Below are 15,591 nucleotides of genomic sequence, written 5' to 3'. Positions count from 1 at the left end.
AAGTTCTCTTTATCAAATGCAGGATATCCAATTACCCAATTTCAAATAAATCTAGCCTGTATAGACAAATGAAAGGTAATTTACGTTTTAGGAATATATTAACAACCACTTGTTATTGAGAAATATTAATTGCCTATAATTCATATAAGATTAATATATCTCCCTTCACAGGCAAACTCACAGTAGTTTCCATGCAGCATATGACAGAATTGCCACCTGCACACATCTCTGCACATTCAAGTTGCTATTGATAAATATCTGTTGAGTGATGTACCACATGGAAACCATCTTTTATCAATGTCTACCGAAAATTTCTTCCTGTATTTTATGAAGTATCCCTACCATAAATAATGCAGTAGAGCATTTCATAAAAAATAACTTGCAAAACTGGTTTGATATAAAGTAGTGTTCTAAGTTCCCTGAAATAGTGCTCTACCTAATATCACTATACCATATATTTACAAAATTACATGACTATTATTTATGTTCATTTCCAAAGCAGAGTCATTTAAAAAATCAAAACTGGGCCTGGCCGGCATCACTCAGTGGTCATGGTTCGATTCCCGGTCAGGGCACACGCATGGATTGTGGGCTCGATCCCCAATGTGGAGCGTGCAGGAGGCAGCCAATCAATGATTCACTCTCATCATTGATGTTTCTATCTCTCTCTTCCTCTCCCTTCCTCCCTAAAATCAATAATAAAAAATATATTTAAAAAATCAAAACTGTTTTAATGGATATCTTTAAATCAGAAATAATAATGGAAACTCTTAAAAACTCTTAAAAAACACTTTTATTTGTAAAAAGCTTATACTGATTATGCTTCAGAACATGCCAAATACATGGAGCAAATACTGAAAACATCAAGTAAAATGCTGAAATACACAACATAAATGCTAAAACATTTTATTGACTGAAGTTTCTGAACTCTGATCTAAAAATAGGCATGCTCTGCAGAATCAAGGAGGCGTAACAAAATCAGTAAGAGATAGGCCACTGACTTTGCCCAGGTCTCTTTAAACACATTCTCTCCCACAGTATTCAAAAATCTTCAAAATTAGCCCTAGCTGGTTTGGCTCAGTGGACAGAGCGTTGGCCTGCAGACCAAAGGGTCCCGGGTTTGATTCTGGTCAGGGGCACATACGTTGGTTGCAAGCTCCTCCCAAGCCTGGGCCCTGGTCAGGGCTTGTGCCGGAGGCAACCAATAGATGTGTTTCTCTCACATCGATATTTCTCTCTGTCTTTCCCTTTCTCTTCTACTCTCCCTAAAAATATCCTCGGGTGAGGAGTAACAAAACAAAACCAAAAAAAATCTTCAAAATTAGATGAGCCTACTACTATAAAGTGATTTTTACCAAACTTGTTTTAAAATGACATAAATTATTCTCTAGGAAACAATCCCAATAGTACTACCTGCAATATGAATCCCACAGTGAGACTTTTATTTTTAAGGGCGAAGGTTAACTTGGGGCCTTGGATTCAAAATAAATATTTTTCAAATAATAAAAATTCCTGTGAGAAATACTAGGCATGGGATTGTATGATTTTCATACAAAAAAACTGATGCCAACAACTTGAACTGAAAACACAAATAGGAATTCCTGATTTTTCGAGAATTTTAAAATCACAATCTCTACTTCCATGTACAATTTGCAATTCTGCCAAGTTATGAATTTATAAGGCTGGTATACATAAAGAAGTCATTTGTCTAGTAGGTAAACCCTGCTTCCTATCTGGCCTATAAATCACAACTGAGCTTTGAGGCTCACTACTCATCACTCACCAAATCTACATCGTTTTTTAAAATATTGCTTTTACTTTAAAAAAATAAAAATAAAAAAACTGGATCTGAAAAAAAAACATATCATTGTTAGCACTGGGTTAATAGATTTTTTTTTTTAAATAATGATTCTAACCTTTAAATTAAAGATTTGGCTAAGTTGAAGAATAAAATGCCACAGCTAAGATACCACTTACAGTCTCTATATTTTAATATATTTTTTTATATTTTATTGATTTTTTACAGAGAGGAAGGGAGAGGGATAGAGAGTTAGAAACATCCATAAGAGAGAAACATGGATCAGCTGCCTCCTGCACACCCGCTACTGGGGATGTGCCCGCAACCAAGGTACATGCCCTTGATCAGAATCGAACCTGGGACTCTTCAGTCCACAGGCCGACGCTCTAGCCACTGAGCCAAACTGGTCAGAGCCAATCTATATATTTTAAACAAAGAAAAGCTATTTATGAGAAAGTGCTAGAACAACTACTCTACTGTTTTATTTTTATTTTTAATCTTTAAGGATATAAATAAAGACTTTTCAAGGATCTGAAGGGAGGGGTCTTTCAATTTTACTACTATACTATACTACATTTGATGGAAAATATTATCTGCCCTAAGTAAAATTTGAATACTTGACAACCTTTGAAGTTCTGTGGATATCCATTAGAAGTATCTAAAGTCTAATCCTATGTAATAATCCTATATAATAAAAGGGTAATATGCAAATAGACCGAATGGTAGAACAACCGAATCAATCAAAGTATAATATGCTAATGATATGCTAAGGTTGCTCAACCGCTCGCTATGACGTGCACTGACTGCCAGGGGGCAGAGAGTCAACTGGTCAACCAGTCACTATGACGTGCACTGACCACCAAGGGGCAGATCCTCATAGGTTAGCTTGCTGCTGGGGTCCGGCCAATCGGGACAGAGCGAGATGGGGTGGATACACCCTGGAGCCCTCCCTGGCCCGATCGTGCACGGGTGGGGTCCCTCAGCCTGGCCTGTGCCCTCTCACAATCCAGGACCCTTCAGGGGATGTCAGAGAGCTGGTTTCAGCCCAATCCCGCAGACCCCTCCCCTTGGGAGGGCACCAGACGCAGGGCTCATGGCTGGCAAGCGCTGCTGTGGTAGAGTGAGCCTCTCCCGATCTATCTCAGCAGGCACAGTGGGGCCGGAATGAGCAGGAGTGGCAGGTAGGAGCTGCAGGCAGCGTTGGACTGTGGGTTTCGGCCAGATCCCTGCAGGCCACCCAGAGGGACCCTACCCGTGCACGAATTTGTGCACCAGGCCTCTAGTGTATAATAACTGCAACTGGTTAAAATGCGTTTTAAAGTAGTAATTTGTATATTGTAATAAAACTTATTAGGCTATGCTATCGTTAAATCTTAACAACATTTTTTAAATGCTTGATCTTAAAAATAGTGTTTTGAAGTACCTAAACATTTTTTTAAGTTTTTAATTCGTAGCATTCCTGACATCTTGCAATTAATAGATCTTAACAATGGATCTTTTGCAAATGAACTATAATTAGCATAATAAGTTTGGTAGGTCCCCTAAACCTCTTTTCCAAAAATAGCAGGGACTGAAATAGCTCCCACAAAGCATCACTCTTTTGGTATTCCCCTCTCATGATTTTATGATTCTCAAGTTCCAAGTAGCAAGCTAAACTTTAGATTTACTTCTAAATCCAGTATTTAGGAAACCAAATAAAACAGCCATTTTGCTCAGGCCTTGAATAAACTTTGCCAATATACAATCTACTTAGACATAATCACAATTTCAGTTAAAATAAGTTGAGCCAAACATAGTGCTATGTTCTGACTCTTACCATATTTGATGCATTCATATGCTGTATCAGCTTAGAATCAGGAACAATAACTTGTGGTGCTGCGGCTATTAAAAACACAAGCATACATGTGAACAAGGAACCATGAGGCTATTTCATAATCATAAGAACACTAAACAATGCTGAAAGCTTTTTTAATGCTTTCCACATTGTCTTCAAACAACTGCACTCAACCATCTGATATCTCAGAATGTCATAAATTTCTATGGTAAAAAACAACTGTGTTACTACTCACCTTCTACTGGAAAACAGCAATTAAAAAAAAAAGATTTAAGTAACTATACCAAAGGACTCAAGGAAACCTGGGAACAAGTAGTGAGATACCTACCTATAACCTAAACATATACATTTCTTGCATTCTTAAACTTGAACTTGTTAAACTTGTCTTGCTAACTTAGCATTAAACCATTTTATTGACATAATGTAACTGTTGAAATGAGTTATTAACCCTTTAAGAGTGGGTTCAAAAAGTTAAAGAATTAGGTGTGTATTTTTTTTTAATTTACATAGCCCTTTTCTCTCAATTTGACAGGGGCAAGAATCTTAGTTTTTCCATCAACTTCTGAAAAATACAAATAAAAAATAATGGCAACATTACTTAAGTGTAAAAGGAATTAAGTGTTTGATTCCGCAAATTTCAGAGAATAAACAGATAATCCCATCATCCTAATATTCTCTGAGTGAAGAAAATCAGATTTTAATATATGATGACCTAAAATCCTAGTGCCAGGGCTGAAGGCAATAGGAGGAACAGTCATCAAAACAGATTGAAAGGATAAAAGTATTTGAATCAAGGTATAGAATAAAACCAAGTATTAGAAGTCTTATTTGATATAATCAGTAAAATAACCCAAATAGACATTTCTGCTATGCATCACCATCTATATACAGTGGGGCCTTGACTTACGAGTGTCCCGACTAACGAGCTTTTTGAGATACCAGCTGTCTCTCGGCCGATTTTTTGCATTGAGTTGATAGAGTAATTTGAGTTAACGAGCTCCTTAACGAGCTCGGTCTCGGAATGAATTAAACTCGTAAGTCAAGGCCCCACTGTATTCTCAAATGAGGTAAATAGGTAACTAAACAGTTACCTTAAAATAATACTTTCATTTACCTTCATTCCCCTCTCCAATAACAAGATTTACAACATTGGAATGCCCGGGTGGTTTTATAACTGAATACAGTAGTCTGCCCTCATCTGAGGGGGATATGATCTGATAACTGAGAGAGCTATTACATATGCAACATATACAGCATGGATCACTGGACAAAGGAATAATTCACATCCCAGACAGTACGAAGCAGGACAGCTCGAGATTTCATCATGCTACTCAGAGCGGCACACAATTTAAGACTTGTGCATTATTTATTTCTGGAATTTTCCATTTAATGTTTTCAAACCACAGTTGACCACAGGTAACTGAAACTGCAAAAAGCAACACTGCTTATAAGGGAGGACTACTCTACAATTTGTCATGACAAAAATACTTACTATATGTAACAATCAAGCTTGTTAGCTTTTTCAAGCTCAGATATTCCTCAACTTTGAAATGTTGTAAGAGCTACTTCACAAAGCCTTTGTAAGGCTTCAATGAAACAAAATCTATAAAATGACTTGCAGAGTACAAAGCAGTATGGACACAATCTGTAAATACTTGTTTTTTCTTACATTAAAATGTTATATATCCACTCTTCACTGAAAAGAAATCTAATTCTTTTTAGACTTACATAATTACTAAGAAATTGAAATTTCATATTGCCAAAGTATAGTTATAAAAATCCTCTATGTTTAATTAAGTCCTTCTAATATTTGCTTTTATTTACAAAGATGCTTTTATTTACAAAGATTAAACTCAAATATGTCTTTGAAGGAACAAATCAGTTTCATAAAGAAAGCTGACCATGATTTTAACTACATAAAACAATGAAACAGTAAATAAACCTTTACAGATCTGACTTATTTTAGGAAATCCACCATTATGTAGCCTTTTCAGAAGAAAGTATCAATAGACTTATCTGAATATGTTAGGCTTTCAATTAGTGAATTTATTATTCATTAATAAGTAATTAGTGAATTACTTATTTATCATTATTATATAAACAGGATCCACATTTCATACAAATCTATGTTAATACAAACATATATACCCTCCTCAACCAATAGAAATGAGAAACCCAGAGTATTTCTCTTCTTTGAAAATGACAAATTTCATCTCCAAGTTGTAAGTAGGAAAACATATCTAGTCTCCTCACCTTGTTGTGATGCAGGAATAAGGACCTGCTGAGTCTGCGCTTGCTGAGGTACCGTAGGCTGTGGTTGAGCTTGCTGGTGGTGGTGGTGATGGTGATGCTGCTGTTGCTGGGTTTGATGCTGCTGTTGAACTTGCAATAAAAGCTGCTGTTCTTCTGAATGAAATCCATCTACTGCCCTAGACTGCATTAGTTTATTCTCCCATAGCTAAGACAAAGAACATTAAAGATTTATAAGTAAAAGTCAGGGAAGATAACTCTGGACATATGGTCATAACGTATTTTGTTTATTTATTAGTCTGTTTATAAAATCCTTCCATTTTCAAAACTGATACAACTACAAAAATCAACCAAATCTTTTTTACCCAAGTGTATGCATCAATAAAAACTAACTTTTTAGGTATCTAACCTCATTTTTGCTACCTCAGAGTACAAAATAATGTTTTGTTTCTTTTTATATTTCAACAAACTTTCTATGGTAATTCATTAATTATTAGACATATTTCATATAAGCAAATTTTTAGTAATCAAAGAAAATCCTTTTCTATACTAAATCTATTATTAACTATTTCCATGGAAATCTTTCCTTAATACAATGTTTTCTAACTCTTAAATAGCATACAAAACATAAATACATCCTATCTGATCTGAACAATGAGAAACATTAACAAGGCAATCCTCAAGTTAGAGAAGCCCAACTTTCCATCTCTCTAATTCTACATAATGAGAGGGGGGGAAAAAATGCCTAATGCTTTTAGAGGTATTCTTAACCCTCCACAATTCTTCAACTTCCCCTCCTCTCTTGCATTATGACAAGGATTGACAATCTTTTTCTGCTTAGCCATTTCTATTTTTCTCATCGCTCCCTAAGAGAATTTCTGTGACCAAGTAAAAAAATCAGAAGTGAGCAAAAGAAAGAAGGAAAAGAAAATATTTACAACTATTCCATCTTTCTCCCTAACACATTTCTTCTCTATCAGGTAGTGTTCAATCTAGAGAGCCTCAACCCTTGTAAGAAATTGGCAAATAAAGTTACAAACTAGCCCTAGCCAGGTAGCTCGGTTGGTTAGAGCATCATCCTGATATGCCAAGGTTGAGGGTTAGAACTCTGGTCAGGGCACATACAAAAATCAACCAATGAATGCATAAAAAAAAGTGGAACAATAAATCAATGTGGGGTTTTTTTCTCTCTCTCAAATCAACTTTAAAAAATTTTAATAAAAAGTCACAAACTATCCCTTAAACATATAATGAAATTTAATTCAGTCATTTTGTTCATACATATACATATACATACACTTTGTTTTCTTCCCCAAAATCTAATCTTGGGATATTGCTTAAATCACCTGAGAGGCTTCTATCAGATCCTTCAAGAAGCTCCCTTTGCCATACTTATAGGGATTTTTATAATCTCCTGACACCTCCACCTGTTCTAGATTTGTATCTATATGTTACTAGCAATTCCAGCACACCTCTAATGACGTAATAAAAAAGTAAACTAAAGGTCAATTTCCCAGATCAACCATTTCCCTATCAGGTTTAGTATTTAGGCTTGCCTGAAGACTGTTCTTAAAGAGACAATAACAGTATCTATCTCATGGGTTGTGAGGCCTAAATAAGATATCTATGTAAAACATTTCTCACAGTCAAGCAGTCAGTGCTCAATAAATGTTAATTATTAAAATTACAATTATGGTAATATTAGAGCATTACACCAGAAGTCAGGAACCCAGTTAGTTCTTGTTTGGCCACTAATTGGCTTTGGCAAATAATTTATCTTTCTTGAGCATTTTCCTCATCTAAAACAGAACAAGTTGAATTAGATTATACATCTAAACTCACTTCCAGCTAATAAATCTAAGTCTCTGTAAGTCCCAGACTAAAAACAGCTAGGGTTCTTCCCAAGGTACAAAGGACTACTTTTTGGGAGCCCATGTTGTGCCTGATCCATCTCTGTAAAGTGGCCACCTAACACTGCACACAGTAGCAAATAGGCACTTAATGCATTCCATAAAAGGTAGTTTCTGTCCTGTCAGAGTGGCTCAGTTGGTTGAGTGTCATCAAGGCTGCTGGTTCAATTCCCAGTGAGGGCACAAGCCTGGGTTGCAGGTTTGATTCCTGGTCCGAGCGCATACAGAATACAACCGATCAATGTTTCTCTCTAAGATGTTTGGTTTTCGTTTTCTCTCTCTCTCTCTCTCTCTCTCTCTCTCTCTCTGCCTCCCTCTCCCTAAGCATGTTCTTGGGTGAGGATAAAAACAAACAAAAAAACTAGCTTCTGTGAGCTAAAAGTCAAAGTGAAAAAACTATACTAAGCATTAAATTTAAACCATATTTTTAAAATTTAATGCTTCAATTTTATCGTCTCCAATTGGTCTACCCACTGCAATGTGACCCACCTCATGAAGCATCCATGGTAATGGCAAATTCTAAATGAATATATATTATGTGTTGCTAATGCTGGGTACCACTCACCTAACCTTCCAAGTCAATGACCTATGAGTCAGAATCCACCCCAAATCGCCATCATTACTGTCAATTTCCTTTCCAAAGCACTGTTCCAATCTACCTCTGCTATTATGGCCCTGGTTCAAGTCCTTTACTCCCCACCAGCACTACTGCAAAGTAATTACTGAGCTCACTGAGTTCTCCACATCAAGTCATACATCCTAAATATAATTATGCTAGACACTGTTAGTGGCATTGAGAACAGACAGTGAACAAGTCTAACAAAAATCCCTTGACCTCACAGAGTACATCCCAGTGGAAATTTGTCCTTACAGCCGATCTTCTATAAATGAGTGGTCCGCAAAATGCAATCCTGGGGCCAACAGCGTCAACATCACTTAAAAACTTGTTAGACATTCTAATTCTCAGGCGCCACCCCTGACCTACTGAATCAGTAACTCTGGGGGTGGAGCCACAAATCTCTTTTAATAACCTGTCCAGGTTATTCTGATGCATGCTAAAGCGAGAATTGCTGCTTTAAAATCTAAATAAATGCTTTCCAAATTGAAGATCACAACCCTTAATGGATTATCAAAATTCAATTTGAATTTTTTTTTGCAAATGCGATCAAATAAAAAGAAAATATCAGACTGTACCCTTATCAAGTCAGACTCTCTGAAAAGTAGTCTAAAAACCTGCATATTAACTAGCATCCCAGATAACCCCTCTCACTCTAAAGACCAAGCTTCACATGGTATATATCACCTCTCCTACTGCTACTCTAATTTACACTCTATTTCCTAATAGTGCCAAACTACTTGCAGTTCCCTGACTATAGTATACATTATCTCCTGTCTGAGCCTCATGATGGGCAGTCTTCCCTCATAATTCCAAAAACAATGCAAATGTCAAAGTTACATAGCCTCAAAGAAATCTCTCACTGTCTCTATACCTTAAGAGATATTTCTTATTTTCAAAAATATTTATACTTTTCAAGCCCTGACTGGATTGTTCAATTGGTTAGAGCACTGTCCCAATACTCCAAGGTTGTAGGTTCGATCCCTGGTCAGAAATATAAAAATCAAATAGCTCTGGCTGGCATGGCCTTGTTGGTTGGGCATCGTCCTGGGCACCAATGGTTGCCTGTTTGATTCCCAATCAGGGGGCATGTAGGAGGCAGCCCATCACTGTTTCACTGTCACATAGATGTGTGTCTCTCTCTCCCTCCCTCATTCTCTCTCTCAAATCAATAAAAAAATTTCAAATAAAATAAAAATATTGTTATACTTTTCACACATCACTTAAGAACTTGTTAGACATACTAATTCAAAAATTAGAGAAGTCTACCATCTCTACTAAAGAACTCCTTCAGGGCAGAGATTATTCAGCAGCTAACAAAATGACCAAGAATTTACCAGATGTCTAATATTAATTCAAAGTAGAGAAGAGAAAACAAACGATTATCTTAGAGAATAGTGTTTCTCTGTAAGATGCTACTGACATTTGGGGCAGGGCAATTCTTTTTTTTTTTTTTGATTAAGGTATTACATGTGTCCTTATCCCCCCATTGCTTCCCACCCCTCCCCACTCCTGCCCTCACCCCCCCTGGTATCTGTGCCCATTGGTTAGGCTTATATGCATGCATACAAGTCCTTTGGTTAATCTCTCCCCCTTACCCCTCCTCTCCCCTACCTTCCCTCTGAAGTTTGACTGTCTGATCGATGATTCTGTCTCTGGATCTGTTTTTGTTCATCAGTTTATGTTGTTCATTATATTCCACAAATGAGTGAGATCATGGGATATTTATCTTTCTCTGACTGGCTTATTTCATTTAGCATAATGCTCTCAGTTCCATCCATGCTGTTGCAAATGGTAAGAATTCCTTCTTTTCTACCACAGCGTAGTATTCCATTGTGTAGATGTACCACAGGTTTTTAATCCACTCATCTGCTGATGGGCACTTAGGCTGTTTCCAAATCTTAACTATGGTAAATTGTGCTGCTATTCACATAGGGATGCATATATCCTTTCTGATTGGTGTTTCTAGTTTCTTGGGATATATTCCTAGAAGCGGGATCACTGGATCAAATGGAAATTCCATTTTCAATTTTTTGAGGAAACTCCATACTGTTCTCCACAGTGGCTGCACCAGTCTGCATTTCCACCAGCAGTACAGAAGGGTTACTTTTTCTCTGCATCCTCACCAGCACTTGTCATTTGTTGATTTGTTGATGACAGCCATTCTGACAGGTGTGAGATGGTATCTCATTGTTTTGATTTGCATCTCTCGGATGATTAGTGACTTTGAGCATCCTATCTAATAAAAGAGTAATATGCAAATTGCCCATCACTCCAACACACAAGATGGCCGCCCCCATGTGGACACAAGATGACCAGCAGGGAAGGGCAGTTGTGGGCAATCAGGCCAGCAGGGGAGGGCAGTTGGGGAGGACCCAGGCCTGCAGGGAGGGAGTTGAGGGGACCAGCCCTTCAGAGGAGGGCAGTTGGGGGGGACCAGGCCTGCAGGGGAGGGTAGTTGGGGGGGACCCAGGCCTGTAGGTGAGGGCAGTTGGGGGGGACCAGGCCAGCAGGAAGTATTGCTTCCTCTTGAATTTTTTGGAATAGTCTGAGGAGGATAGGTTTTAGTTCTTCTTTGATGTTTGGTAAAACTCCCCTGTGAAGCCGTCTGGCCCCGGGCTTTTGTTTGCTGGAAGCTTTTTGATGATTGCTTCAATTTCTTCCATAGTTACCAGCCTATTGAGATTTTTAGATTCTTCCTGATTGAGTTTTGGAAAGTTGTATTTTTCTAGGAATATGTCCATTTCCTCCAGGTTGTCTAGTTTGTTGGAGTAGAGTTGTTCATAGTATTTTTTAACAATCCTTTGTATTTCTGTGGGGTCTGTTGTTATTTCGCCTTTCATTTCTGATTTTGTTTATTTGGGTCCTCTCTCTTTGCTTCTTGGTGAGCCTGGCTAGAGTTTCATCAATCTTGTTTATCCTTTCAAAGAACCAGCTCTTGGTTTCATTTATCTTTTGTATTGTTTTTTATTTATTTCTACTCTGATCTTTATTATCTCCTTCCTTCTGTCCTCTGGGCTTCCATTGTTGCTCTCTAATTCTTTAAGTTGTAGAGTTGGATGATTTACTACCATTTTTTCTTGTTTTTTGAGGTAGGCCTGTAGAGCTATAAACTTCCCTCTCATGACTGCTTTCACTGTGTCCCACAGATTTTGTCCCACAGTTTTTCACTTCCAGGATGGTTTTAATTTCTTCTTTGATCTCTTTGGTAACACAATCATTGTTTAATAGCATGCTATTCAGCTTCCAAGTGTTTGAATTTTTTGATTGTTTTTATTATAGTTTATTTCTAATATGCCATTGTGTTCTGAGAAGACGCTTCATATGATTTCAATCTTCTTGAATTTGGAGAGACTTTGCCTGTTACCCAATATGTGGTCTCTCTTTGAAAATGTCCCATATGTTGCCCTAACTGGTTTGGCTCAGTGGATAGAACGTCAGCCTGCGGACTGAAGAGTCCCAGGTTCGATTCCGGTCAAGGGCATGTACCTTGGTTGTGGGCACATCCCCAGTAGGTGTGCAGGAGGCAGTTGATCGATGTTCTCTCTCATCGATGTTTCTCTCTGTGTCTCTCCTGTCCTGTCTGTAAAAAAATCAATAAAATATATATTTTTTAAAATGTCCCATATGCAATTGAGAAGAACGTATACTGCGTGGCTTTGGGGTGAAATGTTCTGAAGATGTCAAGTAAGTTCATATGATCCTGTGAGTCATTTAGGATTGCTGTTTCTTCGCTGATTTTTTGTCTACAGGATTTATCCAGTGATTTCAGTGGGGTATTAAAGTCCCCTACTATGACTGTACTATTGTCAATCTTTCCCTTGATATCTTCCAGGAGTGTTTTTATGTATTTGGGTGCTCCTGCATTGGGTGCACATATGTTTACCAGGATTATATCATACTAGAGGCCCAGTGCACGAATTCGTGCACCAGTGGGGTCCCTTGGCCTGGCCTGCAGGATCGGGCCAAAACCAGCTCTCTGACATCCGCCAAGGGGTCCCGGATTGTGAGAGGGCGCAGATCAGGCTGAGGGATTCGACCGATGCACGATTGGGGCCAGGGAGAGACATGGGAGGTTGGCCAGCTGGGGAGGGACCGTGGGAGGGCTCCAGGGCATGTCCGGCCCATCTAGCTCAGTCCCGATCAGCCAGACCCCAGCAGCAAGCTAACCTACTGGTTGGAGCATCTGCCCCCTGGTGGTCAGTGTACGTCATAGCAAGCGGTTGAGCTGCCTTAGCATATCATTAGCATATTGCGCTTTGATTGGTTGAATGGACGATCGGACACTTAGCATATTAGGCCTTTATTATATAGGATTGGTGTATCAATCCCTTTAGTATTATGAAGTGGCCTTCCTTATCTCTTGTTATGGCCTTCACTTTGAGGTCTATTTTGTCAGATATAAGTATTGCTACCCCAGCTTTTTTTTCATTTCCATTTGCCTAAAAGATATTTTTCCATCCCTTACTTTCATTCTGTGTGAGTCCCTTGTTCTACAGGTCTCTTGTAGACAGCATATATATGGGTCATGTTTTTTTTATCCATTCAGTCACTCAATCTCTTTAGATTGGAACATTTAGTCTGTTTACATTTAAAGTTATTATTGATAGGTACATGTTTGTAGCCATTTCTTTTTTTTTTGGCTGTTTTCTTCTTCTTTTTACACCAGTCCCTTTAGCATTTCTTGCATTGCTGGGTTGGTAGTGATAAACTCCCTTAGCCTCTTTTTGTCTATGAAGCTCCTTATTTCCCCTTCAATTTTGAATGATAAGCCTCTTGGATTCAGTCCCTTGCTTTGCATCACTTTGTAAATGTCCTTCCATTTCTTTCTGGCCTGATGTGTTTCTGTTGAGATATCAGTTGATAATCTAATGGGAGATCCCTTGTACGTAACTTTCTGTTTCTCTCTTGCAGCCTGTAAGATTCTCTCTTTGTCCTGAACATTTGCCATCGTAATTACAACCTTTCTTGGTGTGGGTTTTTTCGGGTTCATCTTGTTTGCGACTCTCTGTGCTTGTGTGACTTTTTTCTCCCCCACATCAGAGAAGTTTTCCGACATTATTTCTTCATATAGGTTTTCTAACCCTTGTTCCTCTTCCTGTCGTTCTGGCACCCCTATTATTTATATGTTGATTCGTTTCATGTTGTCCCAAAGCTCCCTTAGGCTCTCCTCCTATCTTAATTTTTTTCTCCAATTACAGTTCAGTTTAGGTGTGTTTTGCTTCCCTGCTTCTAACTAGCTAATTAAGTCCCCCGCTTCTCCTAGTCTACTGTTGAAACTTTCCATGGTGTTTTTTATTGCAGCTATACCACTCTTTATTTCTTCTTGATTCTTACATTAAGTTGATTTTTTCATCCATTTGGTTTATGAACTTATGACCCTTAGTCTGAATTCTTTTTATGACATATTGCATGCCTCTGTTTCACTTGGCGGCTTTTCTGGCAATTCCTCCTTTTCTTTCCTTTGGAGGTTTCTTTGTCTCCCCTTTTTTGCTCTCACCAAAGGATCTAGGTGTCCAGTCATGCGGCAGCAGCTCCTCGGGCGGTCACAGCAGCAGCTGCTCCTCAATTGGCAGCGGCTCCTCTGGTGAGTGCTGCTCGCAGCAGTGGTGGTTCCTCTGGCTGGCGGGGGCAGGCTGCTCGCACAGCTGCTGCTCCTTGGATGGGTGTGAGCAGTTTGCACAGATGCTGCTCCTCTGACATGGGGCAGGACAAGTCTTTATCGTACAAGGTAGAAAATAGGAAGTGTACAGAAAATGCAACATTCCTGGCTCTAATCTACTAAATGCCAAAGGTGTCCACTAGTCATTATGACAAGCAAACATGACCCCACACATTTTCAACTGCTTTGGGAAAGGGGTGTTGGAGCAGTGTATTGCGAATCAATATTTACTAAGTACCAAATACTTTTCTAAGTAATGTAAAAAATACAAAAGTGGTACCACACAAATATTTAGCATTAAGCTTGTAATATCAAATAATGTAAAGTTCTAATTAGTTGAACATTCAATTTCACTTTTTATATAGTTTTATTTATCGAAACATTCTACTTTTAAATATTAGTAGTTTGAAAATAAACAATGTAATACTGTTTGGGCAACAGTAATTATACTAAAAGTACTGAAGACCACCAACAATGCTGAATTATTATTTATTTACTAGAGACCCAATGCATGAAATTTGTGCAAGTGTAGGCCTTCCTTCCTCTGGCTGCTGGTGCCGGCTTCCCTCTAGCACCCGAGACCCGGGCTTCCCTCGCAGCCCTGACTTCATCCAGAAGGTCGTCTGGTCTAATTAGCACATCATGCTTTTATTATTACAGATTTTGCTTAGTAAATAGGAAAAAACCCTTTTCCTCCTCATTTTTATAGTACTCTTTTCCACAACACAATTACTACTGTTTCGAGCAGCCCTACTTCAGCAATCTTTGCCAGTTCTCTGAAATCAGACATGGAGAAAATTCATTTTCTGTTCCCAAATGATTCAGATGTGCATCTGTATACTATAGTAAGTAGACTAATACCAAAGTCTTACTTTGTAAATACTTTTATGTACAGACTCATTTTTCACAAAAAAAATCCCATAAGATAGGCATTATTCTTATCTTTTTACAGAAAAAACTCAAGGAACACTAAGTTATGTAACTTATCCAACATCACCAACTAATAGCACGCAAAACTAGGATACAATCCAGGCAGTCTGACTCTAGTGTTCAACAGTCAGGGATGGACCCTGAGAGTGAAGAATGAAGATCCTTTAAATATTGTGTCCTAGGCATCTCACTGGCCTCCCCATAATCCCAACTCTGGTCCAAGTCTATGATCTCTAAATTGTACTGCTGCTATCAGAACAGGTCTAGTCACAACTCCGGTATCTTCCTTTTTACTGATAAGTATTATATATGTCATCTGGTGACAAAGACCTACATTCAAGTCTCTATCACTTGCTAAATGACCTTATAAAAACATATTCCCTCTCAAAGTCTATTTTGTGACCTATTAAAATGTGATTAGATCTACTGCTTCCTGGCTGTATGCTGGGCTAGAAATTCTGAAGGATTCTCCTAATTCACAAAACATCTAGCTCTTGGATAAAACATAAGAAATGATGTTTGAGCCCTGACCGGTTTGGCTCAGTGGATAGAGCGTCAGCCTGCAGACTCAAGGGTCCCGGGTTCGATTCC

The 15,591-nt window shown here is 38.4% G+C and overlaps 1 protein-coding gene across 3 annotated transcripts in view; it reads right to left on the bottom strand.

The window, feature by feature from the left end:
• Positions 1-15,591, bottom strand: part of GTF2A1 (general transcription factor IIA, 1, 19/37kDa) — a 44,876-nt gene that overhangs the window by 20,436 nt on the left and 8,849 nt on the right. For 2 of the 3 annotated variants that reach the window (XM_005860140.2, XM_014534683.1), the window contains exons 3-4: positions 5,886-6,090; positions 3,615-3,679 (exon numbers count right to left, since the gene is read on the bottom strand). In XM_005860140.2, coding sequence (XP_005860202.2) covers positions 3,615-3,679; positions 5,886-6,090 — 270 coding nt within the window. The remainder of the gene's footprint in view (positions 1-3,614; positions 3,680-5,885; positions 6,091-15,591) is intronic. The other variant, XM_005860139.2, reaches the window with a different exon arrangement.

The sequence above is a fragment of the Myotis brandtii genome, unplaced genomic scaffold (assembly GCF_000412655.1).
Source record: "Myotis brandtii unplaced genomic scaffold, ASM41265v1 scaffold132, whole genome shotgun sequence".
In the NCBI taxonomy this organism is placed as follows: Eukaryota; Metazoa; Chordata; class Mammalia; order Chiroptera; family Vespertilionidae; genus Myotis; species Myotis brandtii.
Note: the sequence above shows the minus strand (reverse complement) of the source record. Positions and strands in the feature narration are given on the sequence as shown.